This window comes from Callorhinus ursinus, unplaced genomic scaffold (assembly GCF_003265705.2).
Source record: "Callorhinus ursinus isolate GAN/ISIS: 27379988/994484 unplaced genomic scaffold, GSC_fseal_2.0 scaffold6, whole genome shotgun sequence".
NCBI lineage: Eukaryota > Metazoa > Chordata > Mammalia > Carnivora > Otariidae > Callorhinus > Callorhinus ursinus.
This window is the reverse complement of record NW_027397068.1, coordinates 46,247,042-46,273,071: the sequence shown is the minus strand read 5'-3', so window position 1 is coordinate 46,273,071 and position 26,030 is coordinate 46,247,042. Positions and strand designations below refer to the sequence as shown.

At 36.1% G+C, this 26,030-nt stretch overlaps 1 protein-coding gene across 1 annotated transcript in view; it reads right to left on the bottom strand.

Moving 5' to 3' along the window:
- Window positions 1-26,030, bottom strand: part of LAMA2 (laminin subunit alpha 2) — a 620,419-nt gene that overhangs the window by 245,128 nt on the left and 349,261 nt on the right. Inside the window, exons 15-19 of the mRNA XM_073893912.1 lie at window positions 21,057-21,168; window positions 15,496-15,549; window positions 15,199-15,312; window positions 10,844-10,971; window positions 1,561-1,647 (exon numbers count right to left, since the gene is read on the bottom strand). Of these exons, the coding sequence (XP_073750013.1) occupies window positions 1,561-1,647; window positions 10,844-10,971; window positions 15,199-15,312; window positions 15,496-15,549; window positions 21,057-21,168 (495 nt within the window). The remainder of the gene's footprint in view (window positions 1-1,560; window positions 1,648-10,843; window positions 10,972-15,198; window positions 15,313-15,495; window positions 15,550-21,056; window positions 21,169-26,030) is intronic.

Sequence of the window (26,030 nt, the reverse complement as noted above, 5' to 3'; positions counted from 1 at the left end):
ACACACACACACACACACACACACACACACACAGCCACACACTCATACAAACTCACAGCCACACACACACACACACACACACACACACTCACACACAGTCACACACACTCACAGCGATGTGAGCTGCTTGAAGGTAAGGACGGTGCAATGCATCCGTTTGTATCCTATATAGCAAGCCCCACGCCTGTCACGTGGTAGTTGCTAAACTGATGTTTGTTAAATAAAATGCAGAATGTTAAACTTACCTGGTTCAAAAAGGATTGTCTACCATGTATAGAAAATACAGAGCATGAAGCAAAGTAACGTAAATACACCAGAGACCATGCTCCCCTGGATAAGTGGATTTAATGGCGTAGTGTGACAGATCAGCTATCATTTTCCAGTTGCTAAAGAAAAGGTTGCCCGTAGTGAGCCAGGGGCTTAGGCACTTGGTGTAAGTCTGTCTTGGCGATGATGTATCCTGCGATTAGAGTAAGTCATCTACACATGCCCTCCTTTTTATTTTTTTATTATTAACACCAAGACCTCCAGTCCCTCGGTTGCAAATAAATCATCCCTATTTCAGTTCTAGTCTTCCATTACTCATTTACAGATGTTGCCATGCTCACAAACAGTCCTTGTTGCTGCTGGGAACCGTCATTGGCACATCGTCCACAGATGGCTAGCTGTTGGCTAAACTCTCTCTGGGTGATCGGCTCCTGCTTCATTAACTTTATGCACCCTGGCTGAACTAGGGTGACAAAAGGACAAGAAAGGAGATGCAGAAATAGCCCTCTGTGGGCTCTGCCTTGGTGATAATGGGTGAAAGCAGGTCACTTCCTCTGCTTCCCCCACCCCCCAGTGATGGCAGCAAAGGGGAAGACTTCCAGGGCTAAAACCAGAGAGATGTCGGTATACTTGTCAATGATATCAAGGGAGAATTTTGTATCATTTTTATACTAAGACCGAAATACAGAAGAACCTTTCCTTCAAAAATAGTTCAGGAGAAAAATAACCACACAAATTACATAAAATCATATCTCTGGTTCCACTGCAAAGCAACCTAGTAAAATCAACAGGAATTAAAATACGGGCTTAGAAGTAATTAGAAGAGGATAGAAATCATGATAATAAATCACGTTTTATTTCTATTTTCAAATATAAAGTAAATTATGGACCGCTTGCTGAACTATGAACTACACATTTAAGCCCCATTTTAAGAACAAAAAACTAATTATGAAAAATAAATGGTGCCAACATAGACAGTAAGATAAATCTTAAAGTGCATGACTTTCCACTTGAGCAATACTTTCTAGAAAGATTGTAGGTTAATGCTTAACCTTGAAGATAAAAACATTAATCAAACACTCTCTGAGTGAACAGAGCTTTACAGAGCAATTTCTAGAGAATAAATAAACTATAAGAATAAAATGCATTTGTATGACAAGTACAGTGAGAAACTTTACTTCACCTCACTGAGTGTGACAGCATTTCTGAAGTAGTGCAAAGGATGATAATGCCTGTGGTTTTGTAACTCCCGAGTTCAAAATCCTCATGACAGACAGTGTAGTCCATGCTTACCTCTCACAGCGTGGTCCTCTGTACCCGACAGAGCATGCATCACAGATCAGTCCGAGACTTCGGTCTAAATGGCACGTCGGGCTAAAGCTATGTTGACATTGTTGGGGAACAACAGAGACAAGGAAGAAGCACATACACAAAGTCACTAACGGCATATTTTCATTTCTCTTCCTCCAGGACTGCTGTGACAAAAGGGTACACAGGATGGTCATTCTTGTCCCACAGATGGAGATGAGGGTCTGGCCAATCGAGGATGAAATGACATTGTTATTACTGCAGATGTGAATATAGCCCAGTGGAGAGCAGGAGCTCTGTGGCATGTTATCAACTGACTTTTGACTATTCTGGGTCCATGATCATCAGTAACAAGTGGCACTATACAGTCGCTTTGTAGGGGTAGCCCAGGCCTGGCAAGACACGGCATCATACACTTTCTTTCAAATCCTTCTGAATTTGAAGCAGCTCAGAAAAGTCTGTTAGAGATTTTGGAAAACTCAGTATGTGATCTTGGGAGTAGTGATGGGAGTGGTGGTGGTGATGGGGCTCCTACTTTCAGTACTGCTTCCTTGTGTGTGGGGGGGGTGTGGGGGTGTGTGCACACATGTGTGCATATGCACAAGCTGCTGCCCACGTGGACCCAGGGACATGCTGTTTAGGCAGATGAAATCTTCCAAAAAGTTTTCAGAGGAGATAAAGCATACGGATTCTGCTTAAATATATAGTCAACCAAACAATCCTCAAAAACCTTGCCATTGCACATGTTCTGACATATTCCAAAGTTGATCTCTCTCTTTGTACATATTTCCAGTTTGGGTCTGAAGTAACAGAACTGAAGACCACATTAGGATCCAGCAGAGTAATTACAGAATTATATGCCAGCCTTCAACAACATGTACAACCCCAGACATACTTCTTTGCCTTTGGAGAGATACCCCTCACGCATGAACACTTGTCCCAAGATTGACCCAATCGCTTTCTGAAGAGCCATCAACCCTTCTGAATTCTGTGAGATCTGCTGCTCTACCATTTTAAAATAAAATGCCCCCAATTAATCTCTCTCCCATTATGTTTTCCCTAAATAGATTTACTTTTCTATTTTATATGACAGGACAATTCAATAGAGGCTTGCTTGATGGCTAAGTGAATTAATGAGCAAACAACAAATTAAATATTCCAAGTCCTGATCGTGTTCTGCTCCTGACGCTTGAATAACTTTGGAATACTTCCTTGACTTTTGTGCGGGTCAGATCACAAGTACTACTTCTGAATAATACTCCTCTGGCTTAACTCACAGCAGTCCTGCAAAGATTTAATAATTTTTTTTGATAGTAGCAAGTTATTAGAATGTCTGTCATTTAAAACATTTCAACTCAGTGGAAAGCCAAAATGAATCTATTGAGGTAAGGCACGGGAGAAGCCTGGCTTGGGCTACCTTGAGTTACAAACATTACCCAGATAAAAGACGCCCTGTTAAGGGGTTGTGGAGGCTGCCATGAGCAGCAGAACCAAGTCCCAACTAGCCTGTGCTCTGTGAGGGAGGGCCATCTTTTGGAGAGCAGCCTGGCACTTGCTCCCAAAAGGACCTCACCATGAGTGATTTTCTTGGCAGGTGAATGACTGTGTTTTGGCACATGTAAAAATGGAAAGAAACAGATGTTTTTTTCCCTCCTCACCTCCTGATTTGCTATTGTTTCCAGACATAAAAGGGAGTACTGGATTTTGACAAATCTCTAAAATACATGTATATCTTATTTTAAAATTGGCATTCAATACTGTCTCATTGTCCAGGGACAAAATGACTCTGACTAGAAGCCCTGGGTCTCCCACTCATGTGGGGCTCTAGTGATTGAAAGAAAACCGCACCAATTATTTTTTAAAATCCTAAATCAGTTTACCATAAGTCATGTCAAAGGTGCTTGACAAGGTTTCTGACACTTTGAAACTATAAAATAGATTTCAAATTCTTAAATATACTCATGTGTCAGTTAAAACCAACAGAAGTAAAGGAAAATGCACCCACTGACAAAAATCAATACTTTTTCAGGAAAAAAAAAAAAGGAATAACACTATCTTCGATTTGACCAGCTCTTTACATGTTCAGAGGACTTTTACAAATAATTTTATCACATTTGCACAAAATCTTATAAGCTGGTTGGGGCAAGCATCATTTATCTTGCCCACGGTCATAGCTAATATCCAGGAGACTTTAGCATGGAATCTAGGACTTCTCATTTCTAATTTGATATTCTCTTTTCCCTGTAACCAACCAGCATACATTCTACTGGTAAGAATTAAGTAAGTTTAAACTTTTGGTAATACATCACTTGACATGATGCATCTAAATAAAATATCCCCATAAATTATATCTGTATTTGTGATTCAATATTCTTTAAACAATATAAACTGCGGGTTTACTCACTTCTCACTATAATTACAGTTACTGCTATAAGGAAGAGGGCATTCAACAACAGAAATAAAATGAGAATGGGAAATAAACATGGACAACAGAAAACGTCTACAGAATTTATTCTGGCCAACACAGCAAGCGACTTGACACTGATTTTGGCCAAAATATGAAGCTAACTATTCTGTGACAGAAAGAGGGAACTGTAAGAACACTGTTGATTTCCAGTGATTCCAAGATTATGTCATTTAACTCTAGTTGGCTAGCTCTCCATCAGCAGAGAGACTGTGTTCTGCTTCCTGAATTATCCACTTCATGCCACAGAAGACACAAGTGATCCAAAAATAGCAGGCATTTTCCACAAGTAGGAGGAAGATAAGCTACTGGTCAACGACCTAGTAAGGATCTGCACATGGAAATAGTCCTTCTTAATGGCTGAACATAGATTCTTAGATTTATAATGATCCATTTATAAGTATGTAATATGTGTATGTTTGTGTGTGGGTATATATATATATGAATATATATGCAAACATAGGTGTTTGTGCTAACATATGTGCCTATGTACATATACAATTGGCCTTGCTCCAAAAAGAATTTAATTCCACCTGTCAAAATATGTCCATGAAGATAAAATGGTGCAATAAGGTTCAAGAGAAAAAACACTTAAAAATAAGATAAAATCAAGGGTGCTTTTAGAGCACAAAATGCATACATATCATAAGGTATTTTTTTTTTAAGATTATTTATTTATTTATTTGACAGGGAGAGAGAGACACAGCGAGAGCAGGAACACAAGCAGGGGTGTGGGAGAGGGAGAAGCAGGCCTCCCATAGAGAAGGGAGCCTGATGAGGGGCTCCATCCCAGGACCCTGGGATCATGACCTGAGCCGAAGGCAGAGGCTTAACGACTGAGCCACCCAGGCGCCCCAGGGTATGTTCTTTTGAAAGTGGCAGTCAACACATGGCTTTGAGCTTTCTCTCAGCTAATGCAAGAGGGAACTGCATTGCCTCTTGGGACCCTGATGTGATAATGAAATAACCACCCCTTTTGCCACTGGTGTGAAATTTCCAGCATTGTAAAACCAGGGTTATAAAATCAGGGCGTGTTCTATGTTGCGTACAGAATAGGGGAGCAGGACTCTTGCTAACTAGCTGCAACCTGGAACGTCTGAGTCAGGGAAAGAGAAACCAGAAGAAGATGATGCTGCAGTGTCCACAAAAGAGCTGCAGGAAGGGTGGTGAGAACACCCAGTCACAGCTGCCCAAGGAGCAGAGGACCGAAGGAAGGGAGAAAAATGAAGGGAAAACTCCTTTACTTGATGACGGTGGTTTGGGCCACATGAAATTCTGAAGTTTTTCTTCTGTAAGGTTTTCTTCTTTCAGGTCAATGATCTCTGTCCTAAATCTCAGGAGAACCAGTAAGCAAACATAAATATTTCTTTGATTACCTTCAGAGGATATGAAATCCAATTTAATGTCCATCCCTGAATTTTGTAATTAGAACTGGGTTATTTTCTGTGTTTTGGGATGTTCTTTGTCCTCTAAACTCGAGTTTCTCATTCAGGAAAATGAGAGAATATGATCTACCTAGTAAAGCCTTTCATACTGATCAAGTACAAAAGCAAGCATGTCGCAGAGTGCCACAATAAATTACGGCTGCCATTTAACAATGTTTTACATTGTTTTTGCCAAAATATGTTGATTTGTTTCCATTTTAAGGTATTTCATTACTTGTTAATTAAACCTGCACTTTGTCATCATGCTCTAATCCCTACATTTGTGTTAGCATAACTGTTGCCAAATCCTGGGATCATTTCTTATGACGGATATTTGCGGTGTGTCTAACATGAACTTGTGTTAATTTTCTTTTCTTTCCTTTTGTTTTCTTGCTTCTCTTCAATGTCTCTGTAATTGTTTCTATTTCTATAGCCCCCTTGGAAGAAGCACAGAAAGGTGAATCAGAATATATGGGCTCTAATGATCATGATCGAGGCATTTAATTTCTCTGGAGTTTAGCTCTCCCTCTGGTAAAATACATCATAATCGCTCATGGAGACATAAAACAATGTGTACGAAAGTGCTCTGAAACATCTAGCACCCTCAGAGATTTCTCAAGAATGTTGCTGAGTATTTTCTTAAATTTACCTTCTGTCTTGGAATAGTTCTATTTCTCTATTAAAAGTAATAATTACAACAGCAATAATTCAACGTAGCCCTCTGAGTGAGCCCAAAAGTCAGCTCTAGGAGTGTTCCATTCTTTTAAAAATTTAAATTCTAGCATTCCTGATGCACCCAAAGAAGTAGTATTCAAAATGATATTAGTAAATAGGACTTTATTGAGGGCCTACCCTCTGTCCAGTCTTGTGGCAAGACTATCTTGAATTTTATTATACAAATGATTTCAATAATATTATCTATTCAAACACATTCTGAATGTTCAAGGGTGGACATTCATGTGTCTCTTTCATATTATATTTAATTTATAAGCTATGTGATGCCAGAAATTAATGAATATAAAACATTTGAAATATTTACATATTTATTTGCTTCTCTAGAGATAAATTTCACTACCTAGTTACAATCTATAGCTAGAATATATACATCACCAAGATGAGGGGGCTAAGCAAACAGTGGACACTGTGAATAGCTGATGAAGTTGATATATATGTATAATTTAAATATATGCTTGTCTGTGTTTATATATCATAATAATTATACCAATCTATCTTTATCTCCCTACATATTTGATTTATTTAGCAATATTAGCTAAGAAATTTGGAAGCAAAATGCTTGTGATCTATAAGATTTATGATCAGGGATTAAATAGATAAATCACCAAAGCAAAACTATCACTAAGCCTTATACTTCTAGATGAAGGTTACAGCAAACCTTTAGCTGATTTTTTTGTTGTTGTTATTAACCTGTGAAAATTTCAATTCCCTCTTCTGGACTATTTGTGAATATTCAATTTATTCCTCAGAGTTTTCAACTCAGTTTATAATAGTAATGACTTTTCAAAAAAAAATTTTTTTTTTAAATGGAGAGTTTCCCTATCTCATTATTTAATGATTTAAAAATAAAACACTTCAGGCCATTAGATTACAGGGGATTTTTCTACTCACAATGGCACAGCTAAACAATGTTAATGTTCCATGTGGTTTTAAATTTAAAAGTCTTTTTAACTTTAAACACAAAACTAAGTATTTTTTTTTAAGATTTTATTTATTTATTTGAGAGAGATAGAATGAGAGTTAGAGAGCACAAGAGGGAAGAGGGTCAGAGGGAGAAGCAGACTCCCCGCCGAGCAGGGAGCCCGATGTGGGACTCAATCCCGGGACTCCAGGATCATGACCTGAGCCGAAGGCAGTCGCTTAACCAACTGAGCCACCCAGGCGCCCCAAAACTAAGTATTTTTAAACTAAGTGGATTATCACTGTCTTTCTACTTGGGAACAAAAGCTATATTTGAAGCTGGAATTTAAAACAGGTTGCTACTCTATTCTCAGTTCTACTTCTAAAGATAAAATTATTATTTAATAATTTAATTATTATTTAATGTAAGTGAAACATCTCAAAAATGGAAGGATCTTTAAATACGTGGTGTCACTGATGCTATGGAGTTGTCTTTATTTAAAAAAAAAATCAAGATCTGCAAAATTATACAAAATGCGAACATATATACTTGAGGAAATACCATCTTTGGAACTGGGACCCAATCCCTTTGTTACTGATGGATGGTGTTGCTGATACATAATTCTCAAAATGTATTAAGTTAAGATTTGCATTGTACAATCAATGGCAGCCTGCTGGATTGGTAGCTCTGTTAGTGACTATCATTTTGCCTGAGAAGAAGTACAACAGAAATGAGTGGCCAGATGTAGTCCCTGTTTTTCTCAGTGAGAGCAAGTGTTGAACACTGAATTTTGAATATATTGGATGGCCCTGGAGAATTTCATTCAGCCATAGTGAGTGAGCAGGTTCTCCATTGCATGGTCTAACCCTTCACAAGCACACTAGCGAGCAAGGGTTGTGTCATATTATGGCCAACATAGGACTGGCTAACCACAGAATATGAAGGAATTTAATTTGTCTTCCTATATTTATTATTTTCTAGTAGATTTCCCTTTAGCTTCTTTCTTTTTTCTGATACCTTTGGTTGCCAAAGGATCTTCAGTTTTGTGTCCATCCAAGTTCAATTGCTTTTGACCTTAGCACTTAAACTTCAGTGTGCTTTTTAAAAAAAGTTCTCAATGTAGAGTGCAGAAGCCTGGAAAGTACACTGACTTGAAACTTAAAATTCCAACTCTGATACTTTAATATTATGACTCTGAGCAAATTATTTAATAATAATCAGTCCTTGTATTGGACTTATCAAGTCCAATCATTGTTTCAAGTGCTTGGTGTATTTTAATTTACATAATTCTCACAACAACCCTATAAGGAGGTCCTATTATCACAACTAATGATGAAAGAACTGAGACACAGAGCACTTAATTAACTTTCTCAGAGTCACACAGCCAGAAAGTATAGAACTAAAAATTTAAATCAAGGATTTCTAGCTCCAAAATTGGTTCCATAATGCTATTTTTCCACTTGGAGACTTTTTTCTTAAACTGTAAAATGGGGGTAATAATATTCACCTTATTGGGACTGTATATTGCTATATCTAGAATATAGTAGTTTGTTTTATTTTATTTTAAAGATTTTATTTACTTATTTGAGAAAGAGAGAAACAGAGACAGAGAGAGCGAACACGAGCAGGGGGAGGGGTAGAGGGAGGGAGAAGCAGGCTTCCCGCCGAGCAGGGAGCCCCACGTGGGGCTCGATCCCAGGACCCTGGGACCATGACCTGAGCCGAAGGCAGACGCTTAACCGACTGAGCCACCCAGGCGCCCCTAGTAGTCTGTTTTAATTAAATATTAGTTCTCTTTCCCCCCTGCCCCAATGATTAAGGTGTAAAATTCTGAAGGAGGAGGTTTGTTGGACAGGAGGATAAGCATTTCATGGGGGCTGAAAAGTAGGAAACTTAATTTCCATGAGGACTTTTAAACTTAGCGACAGAATTATTATCTATGTCTTTTTGACTCTAATAAAAAGACCATTTTCACTGGCAGTGTCTTGGGTAAGACCTCATGCAGAATAGGACCAAGTTGATAACACCTTTACATTAAAAGACCATAGCTGATAGACTTAAGGAAAAATGAAGGGGGGGGGAATCGGAGGGGGAGACGAACCATGAGAGACGATGGACTGAGGAACGACCAAGGGTTCTAGAGGGGAGGAGGTGGGGGATGGGTTAGCCTGGTGATGGGTATCAAGGAGGGCACATACTGCATGGAGCACTGGGTGTTATATGCAAACAATGAATCATGGAACACTACATCAAACACTATGATGTAATGTATGGTGATTAACATAATAAAATAAAATTTAAAAAAAGCACCAAAAATTTAAGCTCTTCAAGCATTATCACAGCATTTAGAAATAGCTGGAAAGTGCCTAATATAATACAGACATTATTAAGCACTAAATTTACCTATTTTTTAAAGATTTTTAAAATTTATTTGAGAGAGAGAGAAAAATAGAGAGAGTGTGTGTGCTCATGAGAGAGCATGGCTAGGGGGGAGGGGCAGAGGGAAAAGGAGAAGCAGACTCTGCTGAGGAGGGAGCCCGAGGGGAATCATGACCTGAGCTGAAGGCAGAGGAAGCACTATGCTTACCTTTAAGAAGAGTCTCCAAAAAGATGCCTTTCACTTACAATCACCATTATTTACAATTTTTTACTAGTACAGAAAGGTTGGATTTTGTTCAACATAGTATGCCCCATTAAAATGAGAAGTGTTTGTGATGCAGGGTTTTGCTTAGGTAGTGGCTTAAAGTTGGCCACTCGGAAGGAATGGGAATTAGAGCAGCTGAAAGAAAGCGCTCCCCTAAAAGGTAAGGGGGGGGAGGCAGACAAAACATATACTCTTAAACGTCTTCTCCAAGACTCCAAGGTTATTGTTCTAGGTGAATAATCAGAAAATTTTTTAAAAATAAAGAATAAAAACTAGATGACTGAAAACATGTATAAAGTTTCATTAAACTTTTTAAAGACTTAGTTTTTACAAAATAAGGTACTTATATCACCCATATTTCAATATTCATATAATTTAAATCTAGTCCTTACCACTAAACTGTTTTAGTGAGATAAACTGAAATATGTATATCCTACATGTATGATATCATATGATAATGTGATAAACCATGTGATAACCAAGGGATAGGATGGGTGTTTAAAAGTCAGCTAGACTGTTCTCTTTACTTTTTCTAGGAGTTTGTGACTTGCCAAAGATTCATAAATAAATAGTGTGAGACTAGGACCCAAATAAGCAGTAAATGTATTAGTGATCTTTTTAAAAAAATTATTTAAGTAAACTCTACACCCCATGTGGGGCTCAAACTCACAACCCCAAGATCATGAGTCACATGCTCTACCACTGAGTCAGCCAGGTGCTCCAGTATTAGTGGTCTTTTTATTACTATATGAACACGTGTGTGTGTGTGTGTGTGTGTGCGTGTACATGTGGGCATGTATATACATTTGTATAAAATATGTCTGTCCTTTATAGTTGTTTTAGAAATTCCATTTGAGTTCTGTCGCTTACATATTAAATCACCAGAACTAGAACGAAAATATTAAAAATTCTGCAGAATAAATAGCCGTAACTTTAAATATTTTATATTTAGAAAAACTCATATTACCTTCCAGAGAAATTCATGCATATATTTATTATTTATTTATGTGTGACAAGAGAAAGAAACATTCTATATCAAAAATGCACTTGCAGAATTGGATGCCCAAATCATTAGAGAGGTAAGTAAGTTGGTTACTCACTTATTGGATGGGATATTGAGTGGACAGGCACAGGGCTGACAGTCTTCAGAGGTTCCTTTACTAGGATCACCATAGTAACCAGGAAGACATTTATTGCAGTATGGGCCACCTGTGTGATTCTTACAGTTCTGAGAAAGAAATGCACATCAAAGTTTATTATTTTGGTCTCAAGCATCAACATATTACCAAAAATAGATCTACAGAGTTATTAGTCTGTTCCCTGTTAGGAAGAATAATTTCCCACATTAAATGGTCAATTTTACAGCTGGGAAATTGTATTGAAAATTAATCTAATACAGAGCTTATAAACTACGTGTCAGTTTCAGCATATGCATGCTTAACAAAAACAACTGAAATTCCTTAAAATGTTTTTCATTATACAAATCTTATTTCCTTTTTCTGTTAGTTTTCAATTTTTTTCATAAGGAAATACATGTGATTGTGCTTATGTGTGTCCATGTGCATAGTTACAGAGTCCTAATAATATATATTTAATGGAAATTGTAGCTGATTCTAGGTAAAAGTCAATTGTCAGTTTAAAATTGCATATTTAATGAGAACAGTGGCTACTCATACAAATCCACTGGGACAATGATGCTCTTACCTCAGAGATTAATTTGGACCTTAGTGGGCTCTGATGATTTGGACAATGCCCTAACATATCACGTCTGTGAGGGGCCTGCTTGGCTTATAATTAAACAATGAGAATACTGAAAGATTTTTAAATACATCAATATGTAATGAAACCACAAGGCACATAACAATTTTTCTCCAACACTTTTTTTAAGTGAAACTGCATTTTTCTACAAAGTAGTAATTTTTGGTCCCATGTCCTTTCCAAAAATAAAAAATCAAAATTAAATAATTTATATGTAGATTTCTTCATATTAGTTAAAGTATACTTACCAACTCAGGCTGTGTTCACAAAAGACTGGTATAAAGGTGAACAATCCCATTAACCAAACACTGGAATTGTCTATAAAGCTTTCAATAGCACAATTTGATAAATTTTTATGTTTTGGCACCATGTAGACCTAACTTCTTCTGCCTCCAACGGTACAATAAAATGTATCTAATTCCTTTAAAAAATCATCAATATGGAATTATTATGACTGAAATATTTTTATTTTTATAACCACATAAAATTATAATATTTTTCTCATGTTGAAAAGAGTTCATCAGAGCTGAGGGGTACAAAATCTTTATTTTTATGATCATTAATTAAAGATGCAGAAGAAATACCTAAAATGTAAATTCCCTTTAAGGATAAAGCAAATATTTATTAATCTGGATGACCACTGGGATGGCCAGCCTAATTTAATGAAAGGTCTGAAATATTATTACATCAGTAAATTTTTAAAGAAGCTCACTTTAATTACACTTAGTAAATGGATTTAATAACACCACAAATAAATACATGGTTTCAAATGAAGCTTGTTAAATTCCTTGGGGAGAGGGACAGCTTCTTTTTTAAGTAGAAGATATTAAATTAAAATCCAATCATTTAACACTCTGATTCTCTCACGTTCTATAAAATGAGGGAGTTAAAGCCTATGATTCATGAAGTTTTCAAGTTCTGAAATCCCAGGACAGTTTCATCAACTGCAAGTGAATAGGTATTTCTTTAGTATCTGGTGATACTTGAAAATAGGTTTTTCTTTAAGGTACTTTAATTTCTCTCTCAAATGCATTTAGCAAGCCTTTTTTCAAAGACAGCACAGACGTTAACTTCACTATCAACAGTTGTCTAAATAACAGCATATTAAGATGGAGTGTACAAAACATGGATCAATGTGAAGAAAGGCTTTCCTCTGATTTCATCTTCGTATTAATTCCTTTCAGTCTTCAAGCTTAATTAAGGTTGGCTATTACTAAAAAATTGTGTATTTTTTGCAATATTTTTTGCATATTGTCATGACCAAATTACAACTTTCAAAGACTTAGGGGTTTTAAAAAATAAGATCATAAAATATGATTGTCTTAATCATGTTGAAAGTGGTATTTCTAAAATTCCACTGAAAATCTTGCATAACCCAGACACCCTGTTTTTCTTTAACTACTGATCTAAAAGAAAAAGAACATGTAGAAGTTGCTTATATTTACTAATGGCCTATTTCATCTAGTGGAAATCATAAAATTAGTCTTAACACTCGAGTGCTTTTGCAACTGAGCCTATAAAACAGTATTAGACAACAATACAGTGGAAATCAGAACTGAAAAAGATAAATGTACTCTGATGGGTTGGTTATTTTCACAGGTGTCCTGATATAAAGTGCTTTCCAAATGTCCACTCACAGCACATATGACAATAACAATGAGAAGGGCCAAGTATACATTCTTCCCATGTGGCTTTGAATGTTTCCTGGGTCACTTCAAATGTACTTTGAGTTAAAATGACCTTTTTATAAAGGTCCACACTAAACAGAGGTCTGGATTTTGATCTGATATCAAAAATATATTTCAGTCCATTTCTAATCATATTTCAAACCAAGCTAACTGAAAAGCAGTTTATCTGTAAATTTCATAAATTCTCTGTTTAATGCTGGGGAAAAAAACATACATAATAAAAAAGGAGATAAAATGCAGGTTAAGTAAACACTAAAAATGTCTTTAATGTGCAAAATTCAAATATTTTTCTCTGTGGGTCATATCAGAACCAATATGCTCAAAATGGTATATTAGCACTTAGTTATCAATATCATTTCAGATAAAAGGCATTTGAAATTCTCCAGAAATGTCTTACATGATCACATATTAACCAGCCATAATGAGAAACCCAGAAAACACAAGATTCTACTTCTATTGATTTGATCTCTATTGTTTCTCTAAGATTCTCATCGTTATTTGAAGGTGGCCTTCTATTTTTTTCTCCGTGAAACGGAGTCAATAAACAAGGTTTCATCAGTAGAAGATCTCAGATAATCGTCATTTCCTCCCTTCTTCCTCCCCAAATTATGCTGAATGAAACTATTTTATTCTAAAAAGAGGGCTTCCATTCTCAGAAATATCACATAACCAAATGGACCAACAGCATGGTTTGATTTACTCCTCATCAATTCAACATGAAATAGGACTTTTGGAAACAGTATAAGTCTGGTATTGTGATCCATTTGTTTTGTCTCTTTAGATTTAAATAAAGCAAATCCGTATCAGCTTTGGGCTGAATAGTTCCTATAGTATGTTAGCAAAGTGCTTAAAGGTAACTCAATATTTTTCCCAAGGTACATTTTAAAAGACTTATGGTATAATTAAAATGAAAATCGCTTAGTCTTTCTATTCATAAAAATGCCATTTGAAAAATCTACTGATCCACAAATTAAGGCTATCATGCTTTATACTGCAATGCAATTAAATAAAATCTTATAGACAGAAAACAGAAAGAGCATCAATAAACCTAAATGCCAAATTGCATTGAAACAAAAGCCCTGAATTTTCATTTCGGGTTTTTCCCAGAAGCTTTTAAGTGGACGAAAAAGGAGGGAAAACTAACAGGAAGAGAGAACATTAAGAAATAGAGATAACAGGGTCTGCCTTAAATTCTACAGGGAAATGAGAATATGATATCCTCCTAAATTGGCACTGTTTCAAATTGTGTTTCTGCAAGACTAATGAAATGAGAAGTGTTGTTTCAAGCTTCATGCCACGTCAGACAATATGAAATGAACATGCCCTTGAGTTCATCAGAATGGTCTATGCAGTGTACATTCTCTCATCTAGAGGCTTCTTAGCAGCATGGGAAGTGTTGGAATCTGCAGAGCTTTTCTTCTGCTTAAAAGTTTAAACTTAATTGCAGAAGGGGTAAGCAGCTCTGATGACTATGCATATAATTATGCATATATTTATTATTTTTAATCTACATATGATAGTTTGTTTTTACTTAACTGTTGAAATTTTAAAATAAAAAAAACATGCAGCATGGCCTCGTTTTTTCACTGTGGGAAAAAACTGAATTATGTCTATTATAAAGACTATATTTTATACTTTCATAATATGAGGATACAAATCATTTCCCATTATAGAAATACAGTCTCTTTTTGATAGATTTATGGAAGGAATTGAAGCCATATATCTTCATGGTAGATAGGTATTCCAGCCAGGAATTATATTTTATTATGATATATCTAATTCTAATTCAATTCTCAGACTCCTGTGGATAAACATTTCCTAATACTTGTTAGTCAGGATGACCACATATGAAAGAGCATTCTTGGCTTCCAACTCAGTTCAATATAAAGATCCCTGTCAAGTCACTTCTTGCCTCAAGTGTTTGTCCCACAGGTAGTAGTTGAATTGCAGGGCCTCTTGAGCTGATTTCAGCCTTGTCAATCAGCACACCCAGAGGAGAAAGCACTTACCAGGCATTCTCCGGTGATGTCATCACAGGATTCTGCATGACCAAAGCATTGACATGGTTCACAGATGCCACCAAAAATAGTGCCATTAATTCGTCTGTGCCGAGGCCAACAAGACTGAAAGGAAGATAAGGTGTCAAGTCTCAGGGATTTTTTTTTTTTAAGTTTGTTTTTTTGTCTTTTTTAGATAAAGGAACATATGTAGGTAGCACGCTCAGCAAACATGCTCTTCAGAGTGTGGCCATTACTGAAACATTGCTACAGAGCTAGTCCTCCTGATACTTGGGACTTGGTACTGACCTTAGCGTTACTGGCAGGTATGAGATTAGAGGAAGCATTAGCTTGGTGTCTCTTCTGAAATGGTAAAAGAAAGAAGAGATATAAAGAAGTGAAATGGGACAGCCTCAAAGTAAAACGCATAGACAGGAAAGGAGAAGGAAAAATACAGAAAAAGGGCAGCAGACATAAAAGGACTTTCAGAGAACCTCAGCCTAAGAGAGCACCTAATGTCATCCCAAGCAATGTAGATTTTTCTGGAAAGCGTTCCCTTACCCACATAGAACTGCCCTGAACTCTGTCACTTGGCAATCATTTGGAAGAAAGGTAGTGCCCCCCTTTTACATTTGATCACATACATATCTGACTTCTACACATAAAGAAGTCACCTCTTTCCTTCTCAATTCCCTGCATCTTTGTACATTTTCTCCAGTTGGCACAAAAATAGTTCAGGATTTCTTTACCACATATTCCCTTGATATTTTATTGCATTATTCTACTAGAACTCTACTTATATTCATCATTCCCTTTTTAAAGTGTGGAACACTGTATTATACAAAAATGGAGGGGCACCTGGGTGGCTCAGTCGTTAAGTGTCTGCCTTCAACTCAGGTCATGATCCCAGGGTCCTGGGATCGAGCCCCACATTGGGCTCCCTGCTTGGCGGGGAGCCTGCTTCTCCCTCTCCCACTCTCCCTGCTGTGTTCCCTCTCTTGCTGTGTCTCTCTCGGTCAAATAAATAAATAAAATCTTTAAAAAAATGGAATTCTGATTCAAAGAAACGTTCGGTTCTTAGAAGAACTTTGTGTCAGTGCCAATTCTAGGTCCACTGTCAGCCTTGAAGTTTCCCTTCTGTGGGGGTTACTACCAACTGTATGGGATGCAAACTGAGGGGGGCAGACACTGCTGCCCTCTAGAAGCTTGTGTTCTCTCTCAAGTTAGAACTGCATTTTGTGGGTTATTTATTATATTTCTGGATGGTTAACTATAACATAATATATCATGAAAAGGCCTTTTTTTTTTCCAGTTGAAAAATGGAAACAAGAGACACCACTGAAGTAATAAAGTAGAGAGTTGTGTTGTGTACTGTTGGAAACGTTCTTTCTGCCTCAGGGTGTGAAGACTCTTAAATTTGAACATCAATAACAAACACATAAAAGAAGGGTCTGCTGATACTTCACATCTGAAAGGAAAGCAAAAATGACTTCCCTCTTAATTTGGACAGTACAAAAAAGGTGTCGATTTTCTATCCCTTTCTTACAGTTTCTCATTAAAATTTTTGCCACCCTAGATTCATTGTAGAAGAAATTTCCTTCTGTGATATGTATTTCTAAAAACTGGTGAAGCGGCAGACCCAGAAAGGGTGGAAATTAAGCATGTTGATAACAGGGAGAGAACTGATTTACTGTTTTCAGGACAAATATTCATAGAATTGTCATTTGTAAGCTTTTCTTTTTACTCTGCAAATGTATGACTCATACCACATCTTCATTGAGTCCAAAAGCATCAGCAATATCTCCATTTGCCATATTCCCCTCTAGAACAATGTGGTGGGGCATGCGGGTTCTTACTCCTCTCAAAGGAGTATCACTATACTCGTAATCTGCATTCCATTATCCGTTGTCTTTCCAGTGTTCTCTCTCTGGGTTGCAGCAGTAATAGCTTTCTTTTCTACTGGATCACTACTATCAGCTCGAAAATTAACTAATGAGAGTGACAAAATTACTTCCTTAATATCCCATAACTTTCCAGTTACCTACCTGTTTTTCTTTTCAGTATAACTACCAAAAATTCTTTCATTCACTTCCCTCTCATGCTTCATTCCATTCTACTCTGTCTTGTGCCGCCACCACTCAATTAAAACTGACCATGGCTATGTCACCACATTCCAGGTAGCCAAAGCCAGTAGACAATTCTATGACTGCACTTTATCTGACCTCCCATCAACATATGGCTTAGTTGACTCCTCTCCCCCTCAAATGCCCTCATCTTTCAATTTCCACCTCATCACAGTCTCATTTCCGCCCTCGCTCTTTGCTTTCTCCTCTGCTTTGACCCAACTTCTCATTGTCCGGAGCTCCTGGGAACTTGATCACTTTTCTCTTTCTCATCACGCTCTCTCCTAGGTAATTTTGTTCAGTCCCATGGTTGATGATGCCTTCCAAATATATATCTCTAGACCAGACTGATATTCCAAATTCAAGACCTGCATATTCTAACTGAATATTGACATCTATAATTTACACTTTTCAAACCCAGTATTTCTAAGATGGACAACTAAATCTGTCCTCTCCCCACAGCTATTCCTCCCCAGTTTTCCCCAGCTCAGTAAATGACATCATATCCAAATGTTCAAGCTGGTAATCGATGACTCATTCTTAAACTGCTTAGTTCTTCAAACTCTCCCCTGGTGTGTAAACTATCAATAAATCCTATTGGCTCTACTACCAAAATATATAGAGAGTAAACTCCTATCTTTCTACATCCCTGCCATTAGTCTAAAATAAACCCCACAACAGCATATTCTACCATAATAGCATGCTCTACCACAGTAGCATATTAACTATTCTTCCTCTCATTCTTGCCTTCCTCTATTATGTTCTTCAGACTATAGCCATAGTCTGGTCACGGTACCAGGTCACGGTACTACCCACCTTAAAATATTCTCGTGAATTTCCGTTGCACTTAGAATAAAATCCCAAATTATTATAATGCAGGCAAAGCTCTGAATGGTCCGGCTCTTCCAATCACATCTTGTGCTACTCTCTCCCTCGCGTACTAAGCTAGGCTTCCTTGCCCTCTTTCAGGTCCTTGCGGACTCCAAAAAGCTCCTTTCCACTCCTTCCTCATCCACTTCCAGCTTCTTCTATGAGGTGACACTTCTCATCCTTCAACACTCAGATTACATGTCGCTTTAGAGAGCCTCTCCTGACAACCTTTTATAAAGTAGCCCCTCTCATCTACTTTTCCAACACCCATCCTTAGTAGTTCTATCAAGATATCTTATTAATTTTCTTCATGGTATTTATTACTTTTAGTTAAATTTGCTCTCTGGCATATTGTCTAACCTACCGCTAAATGTAATGTCCTCAAGGGCAGGGACCATATCTGTATTGTTCATCACCTTATGATCCATGTCAGGGGTCTTGATGTGTCAAAATACATGATTATCAATATCTATTAGCTAAAAAAAATGTATGAACACTTTCATGAGGTGGTTAATATTATTCCCATCATATAGAAAAGAAAACAAAGATTTGAATTGAGATAATTCTTTTTTCAGTTACCCCACTTGGCTTCCACTTCTTCACCTGTCCCACTGTGAAGTGAAATGAATTATGCTGGTACTAGGAAAGTCAGAAAACATTTGAAAGATAAACTGTGGAGGGATTTATAAGAAGCTGGGGAGAAATGAGAAAATAAGATTTCGAATCAACATTGTGACCCCAAATAAAGTAAAAGAGAATGACATTATAATGAGTGGTTTGACCTGTTTTTTGACAACCAAGAATTACGACATTCTGGTCTTTGTAGTTTACTCAGCTTTTAAGTGGTCTGCAGGTATTGGTGATAGCAAAGCCAGCGTGACTGGCTTTATGAACTCAATAAAAAGCAAGGGAAATCAGGAAAGGATAGAAATGAATAATAGTAAGTCTAAAAATTGGAAGTTTTGATGAGGAAAAGAAGGAATTGTTAGTAGAAAAAATGAAAAAGTCAGAGAGAAATTCCGGAGTTCCAGAATTCATTGTCTCCTGCCTGATTCACTAAATTCCTTTATGGGCTTCAGAACACCTTTATTTTATCAAACAATTATTGTGTGAGAATCACAGGAAGCTTTTATTTTCCCTCCTCTGTTTCTTTGTTTTGACTCTTCCAGGCTTCTCTCTTCCTACCTAATTGTTATCATTATTTAGCATCTAATTTGAGGTTTCTCCACTCTGGGATACTTTCAGTGACACTGTGTTCTACTGGAACTGCTCACCTCTTTGAATGATTATTGCACTTATGTTCTGTACCATTTACCAGTCCCTTAATTATATGGTGCTGTGATCCAATTTTTCATAGGTGTTTGTTCTGTCTCCCGAAATAGATCGTTAGCTGTTTAAGGACAGGGATTATGATGTAACCTTCTAGATAATCCCCTCAGCATGTAGTACAGAATTTACCAAAGATTCACAGTAAATATTTTTGAAGAGAGGAAAGAATAAACAAAACATATAGCCAACTGAACAATTCTAATATTCAGTTTTATATCAGTGGATGTTTGGGACTCATAAAGATGAAGAAGAGTACAGGGAATAATGAATGTGGGGATAAGATTAAAGCAAAAAATAGAATCAAGGTATTTATTACTCCAATTGAAATAGGAACTTAAAGGTTCAAAGGGAGCTTTCTGGCTTGAAAAAAAACTGGTAGGCTCTTAATAAAAGAATATGTTTCATCAAATACAGCATGTATTTTAAATGTAAAATCAAATTTAGGTTGACAGAACAAATTTATTTCCACAATTATTTTTCTCTACTTTAGACGAATTTTGGAAAAGCAAGTGTCTCAACGAATTTCATTTAGTTTTATTTCTAGATAGATGAATCTGAGCCTAGTTAAAGAAAACACATTTGTCATGAATATGACTCTAAATCCCGCATACCCTCCAAAAGCATGCACTATTTTAGAGTACGAAGGAACTGACAAAGCAATGCCTAGAGTATTTCTACAAATGGCATAATGGGATAGTGTGCTGAAGTGGAACATTTTGGTGTACTCAAATGATTCCTTAAAGGCACCATTTTTAAAGAATTTAAGCTCCTATTTATCTGCAAGCTATGTCCTCTATCAGGAAAATGGTGTTTACATTTTTTGACCAGGTTTCAAGTAAAACCAATTTCAAACTACCTAAAAAAAGACATACATACAAGTACATGAAAATTATTACCTTAAAATGACACACTGTGGTATTAAATAAGAAATGTTAATCTTATTACAAAACTAGAATATTGGGGTAACAATAAATATCTCAAATTTTAGGTGTTAAGCAAATCAAACACATGTAGGAAATTTTCCAGATCAAGGTATTTCTGCCATATATTATATTCTTGGCATTTTAAAGATTGTATCCTTCAGATACTTGCAGTTTGGTATTCTTAGAAATAAAGTAGAGAAAGAGTGTGATACACAACATTCAAAACCAGAGGAAAGGGGGGGGGATGTGCTAACTCCTGGTAAGTACAGAGACAGAAATGAAGGGAAATTATTTTGAAATATTAAATATTATTCTGCTATCATTCATCTTATTTTATCAACCAATTAAATAGGAAATACACACTTAGGAAAATATCAGATTTTCAGCTGTTGTAAAGTAAAAATATCCAGAACAGAAACATAATTTCAAGATGACATAATGTGAGTAGCACTCTATTTGAAAAGCCATGATTTTTGGCAGACACTCAAGTTTCTTCCTCAAGGAAAACACTATCATTTATTTGTGCAATCATTGATGGAAGAGCTAAACTACTTTTAAAACAGTGTATTGAAAGCAATGTGGAAGGAACTTGGAATGCGCTGAGGATTTATTCTTGCAAACTTACTTCACAAGAAGAACCAGTGTACCCGGGAGGACATTGACAAACCTCCACAGCTGCTGCAAGGCTTCTGTCAGTAGGATAGGGGACCGCGGATTCAAGGCCAACAGAGCCTAACCTACAGTGGGAAGGAAAAGAGATGGTAAATAGCTTGAGAAATAGTGTAGCAATAAGAATGTAAATATAGGTAAATGGCCAACAGATATCCATAACTTGAAGCTCTGGTCATTCATTAAATCTGTCCAGTGAAAAGTGCTCACCACCACTACAACATCAAATGTTGAAAAGATAGGAGAATATTTTTGTTCACTTCTTGGGCTTTGGCTATGTGTTTTGATTTCCTTTCTTGGGGAGAGAGTTTAAAATAACATAGTTGAAGGTATTTTTAAAACAGAAAACATTCACATGACTGACTCACTTTAACATTTAAACTACGAAATCAAAAGAAGACATTGTTAACACAAGCCTGAGGATTTAAATTGGAAGGAAAGATGGAAGGAAAAAAAAAAAGGAAGCTATTTTGATTTCTTTTTTCTCAGAAACAAATCTGCACATTGGTAGGTAAAAGTGAAACTTTCAAATGCTCAGTTGAATTACTTAGAACTATTTTCTTAATTTGTTTTTGGCCTAAATTGAAGGCATTGTTCTCTGTATCTATGGGTTTCATTTTCACCAGCACTTCTGTATAATCCAGTGATTTTAGCAGAGTGACTTGGTGTCACCCATTATTTTGGGGAGAAGCTGGTTTGGCCAAATTGAAAAATGCTGTTATATTTGCCTTTTATTTATATATATGGTATTTATGTACATTACATGTATATGTATTTCCCATATCTATTTCCTTCCAAAAATATGAAAACTTAAAACAATTTAATTAAATGTTATTTGGGTCTTCTTGGCTTTTCCCATTTTTTTTTCATAAAAGAAATTTTAAAGGCTTCATTGTTAACAACACAGATTTGGGAGTCAGACAGACGAAGATTCATATCCTGTCTCTGACATTTACCAGTCCTGTAGCCTAGAAAAAATTACTAATTTCTCTAGGTCTCAGTATTCTCCTCTATGCAGTGAAGATTATATAAGAGTTCATACATCATAAGCTTGATTAAAGAATTAAATGAAATAATGAAGATAAAGTTCATATATATAACACATAGTAGGTGATTATTAAATAGTAGGCATTTTATTAACATTATTCTCACTGACTGTGAGACAAGATAGAAAATTTCTACATGAGTACTACAAGAAATACTACTTGAATCTCCAAATCTAGCTTCTTGCCATTTTAATATATTAAAACAAATTTAAAATAAACTCTAGGGGCACAAAATTAATTGATTGCTATTGACTAGTGGTAAGTATTGTTTCTTAAAATGATTGTTAACCTCCCCTAACACAATATTATATGCCATCCTTTAACCATAAGAAAGATATAACCAACTCTTGCGTTTTCAGTTGCTTTCCAAAAGAGTGGTAGTAGATTTTTATTAATCGGTGATTTACATTTATCAAGGAGTTTCCGAGATTTGGGAATCTATGCTGTAATCAATGCAGACAACAAAGCTAATGGGCTCATTTAATGTAACTTCAAAGGTAACAACCTTTAACCAAATTGTAAGCTTTTTAGCTAATAAGTTTCAAAATATTACTGTTTTGAGGCAGCTGGCTGGCTCAGTCAATAGAGCATGAGACTCAATCTCAGGGTTGTGAATTCAAGCCCCACGTTGGGCATTGGAGCCTACTTAAAATAAAAAAAAAATACATTAAAATCTTTATTGTTTTTACTCTTACTTTACTAATCCTAGACACTTGATAGTACCTTGGAATGTATATGACCTCAGACATAACCAAAAAGTTGAAAAGAAAAACCAAGGCAATTGGATGGGATCATCCCAGGTGCTGAGTACTAACTGACATCTTCTAAAGATAAGGGATTTATCTTTAGCCACAGATTAATTCATTGAACACTACTTCTTGAATGCTTTCTTCTCTGGGGGTACAGTCTGTACAACCTAATAGAAGTTCCTAAAATGGTAAGTGTTAAAAATCACTCTTTTACAGTGTTCAGGTTACATAGAGACTTTTAAGAAAATCTCTAAGAGGTCATTTTTTCCCCCATCAAATAAAATTGTACAAGAACTATCACTGGCAACTCCTTTTTTTTTTCCATTGGGGTGAAATTCATATAACATAAAATTAACCATTTTAACATGTTCATTTAGTACATTCACAATGTTGGGCAGCTACAACCTTTGTTTGGTTCCAAGCATTTTCATCAGCCCATAGGAACACCCTATACCTATTAAGCAGTCACTTCCTATTCTGGCCTTTCTCCCAGCCCCTGGTGAGCCATGAATCTGCTTTCTGTCTCCACAGATTTATCATGGATAATTCTGGATATTTCATATAAATGATTGAATTATACTATACATGACCTTTTGTGTCTGGCTTCTCTCTTTTGGTATAATGTTTTCCAAAGTTCATCCATGTTGTAGCATGTATCAGTACATCATTCCTTCTTATGGCTGAGTAGTATTCTATTGTATGAATACACCACAGCATAGGGTTTGAGTTACTAAGGAGAGTACTTGCTTGTGTCGACATGAGCTTATGAGCTACTTCTCACAAAACCCTATTGTGTCATCTGTGTACCTAGCCAGATCATCTCAATACATGCTCAATAAATTTTTGTTGGATGGATGAATGGATAGATGGATAGATGAATAAATGGATACAAGACTACATACACAAACATACATGCAAGAATAGATGAATGGATAGGTAAATGAATAGGTGAATGGAATGTAGTTATAAACACCGACTAACATACTCCCAAACAAATGATACACTGAAGCCTAGTATCCACATTCCAGATAAATAAAGTCAGATAAGTAAAAGACAAATTACTTGTTTGATCTGGCAAATAAATAAATAAATAAATAAATTGAAAAATGTTAGAGTTAGAACTTGAGGTCAGAAGTCAGAACTCAACTGAATGAATTGTGACATATTATTGCCTGCAATTAATGGACTGTTACAAGATTCACTTAGATTTCTGATCACTTTAATTTCAGAATTAGATGATTTCAGGGTTGTTATACTAGTTTATTATCACATAAAAGACTGTCACAATTTACTAAACAGCAGACTGGTCAATTGTGTATATAGTCCCAGGATTTTCAATATAAAATTGAGTATTGGAATGTTTCAAAATAGAAAAGTGAGTAATTGACTACTTTAAGGAACAATTTAAAATATAACAAAACAAAAACAAAAATATTTTCAGTGAATTGCCAAATTTCATTTGTCTTTTGAACAACAGATGTTCCTCTCCTTAATCTGTGTAACCATTTTGAGTTAATTTCAACATTCAAACATCTTTCCCAGTCATATCCCACATTAGTATTCACTGAGCAGACCCAATGTTCATCAGGTTCTGCTGTTGGTAAATGGGATTTTAATGTGTTTAACAGTTTTAAGTGTTACTCATAAAGAAGGCTGCAGTTTTTTCCCCCCTTCAATATAGACACGTTCTTTACTTGATACCAGGCTGCATTCATTTAAATACATAATGCTGATAGTAATAAGGTACTAAATTTTAGAAGTGCATGAACTATCAAAGATTTGTCAACTAAGTCACATGCTTTAGCTGGCTATTTCCCCTTATTCTTATGACTTGGAAATATGGATAAGATGATGAAGAGAAAAGACATAACTATATAAGCTTGTACTGAAAATATTAGAATCATATCAGAAGTATTGTCCTGGTACAGACTTAAAGATTGTTCTCAATATTTTTGTTTCACTATATTTCTATCAGACTTACATAGGTTAAGCTTTGCTAAGATAATAATAACAATGATATATAAAATATTCTTTGAAACAATAAGAACTTTGATCATAAAACTATTGTAAATAATTTTTTTCCCCTATCTTTTTTCTGTTGAAGGCATCCATTTAATTCTACTTAAACAAATGCTACTTTGGGTTAGCCACCAGAGATGAAGATTTTATTTTGCTGTTTCAGGTGCTTTGTTCTATTTCATTTTTGTCAAACCAAGATGATGACTCAGAACTTCCCGTAGTCTCTACCTTGTGGAAGTTCCATCAAGTACCGCTCAGCAGGAACGGATAAATGTTACTCCACTCCTAAAAAGGCAAAGAATTATTTAGTGGCCCAGGTAATGTCTGAGTGGGCCATCTGAACAAGAGCTAGACATTTCCTACAATCATTTTTAATTCCCCATCTAGTAAGGGAAATAACTGACAGAATCGGATACCACTGAAGCCATTCACAACCATTATATTAAATGCTAATATGATAATTCATCTCTTTCTTCTTAGCTCTACCAGTATGTACTGTGTACATTTCTAATGCACTATTTCTTATACTACCATAAATGCACATGTCTGCCTTCCATCCTGGAGTATGTCTTTCTTTAATTCAGTGATCATTTATCCATCATTGTACTTTTTCCTTAGTCTAGAACGACCACATCATAATAATTACTGCTTATGGAGTGTCTGCTATCATCTGTGTACTATAATGGGGCTTGACAGACATCTCATTTAACTATGAGCGAATGCAGTGTGGTAATCGTGTTATTGTCCACATTTACAAATGAAGAACCTGAGACTCAGAGAAGTGCTGTGTCCAATATAATAGAGTTAGCCAACAGTGCAGCACAGATTCAAACCCAAAACCAATGATCATCTTGTGACCCTACATTGCCTCCCAATATATTGCTAGATAGCATATCCAGGTGTTTTTTGGTACATCATTTTCTCACCTAGTCTTCCATCTTGAAAGTTAGTAATTTTTCTGCCATTTTACAGAAGAGGAGACTGAGACTTAGATATATATATATATATATATATATATAAGACACTCAGGAAATGGTGGCAGACTGAATGAATCCAATATTTACAGAATTGATTTGGCAGGTAGTCAAAGGCAATAGGGAGGAAAAACAGGTGGGT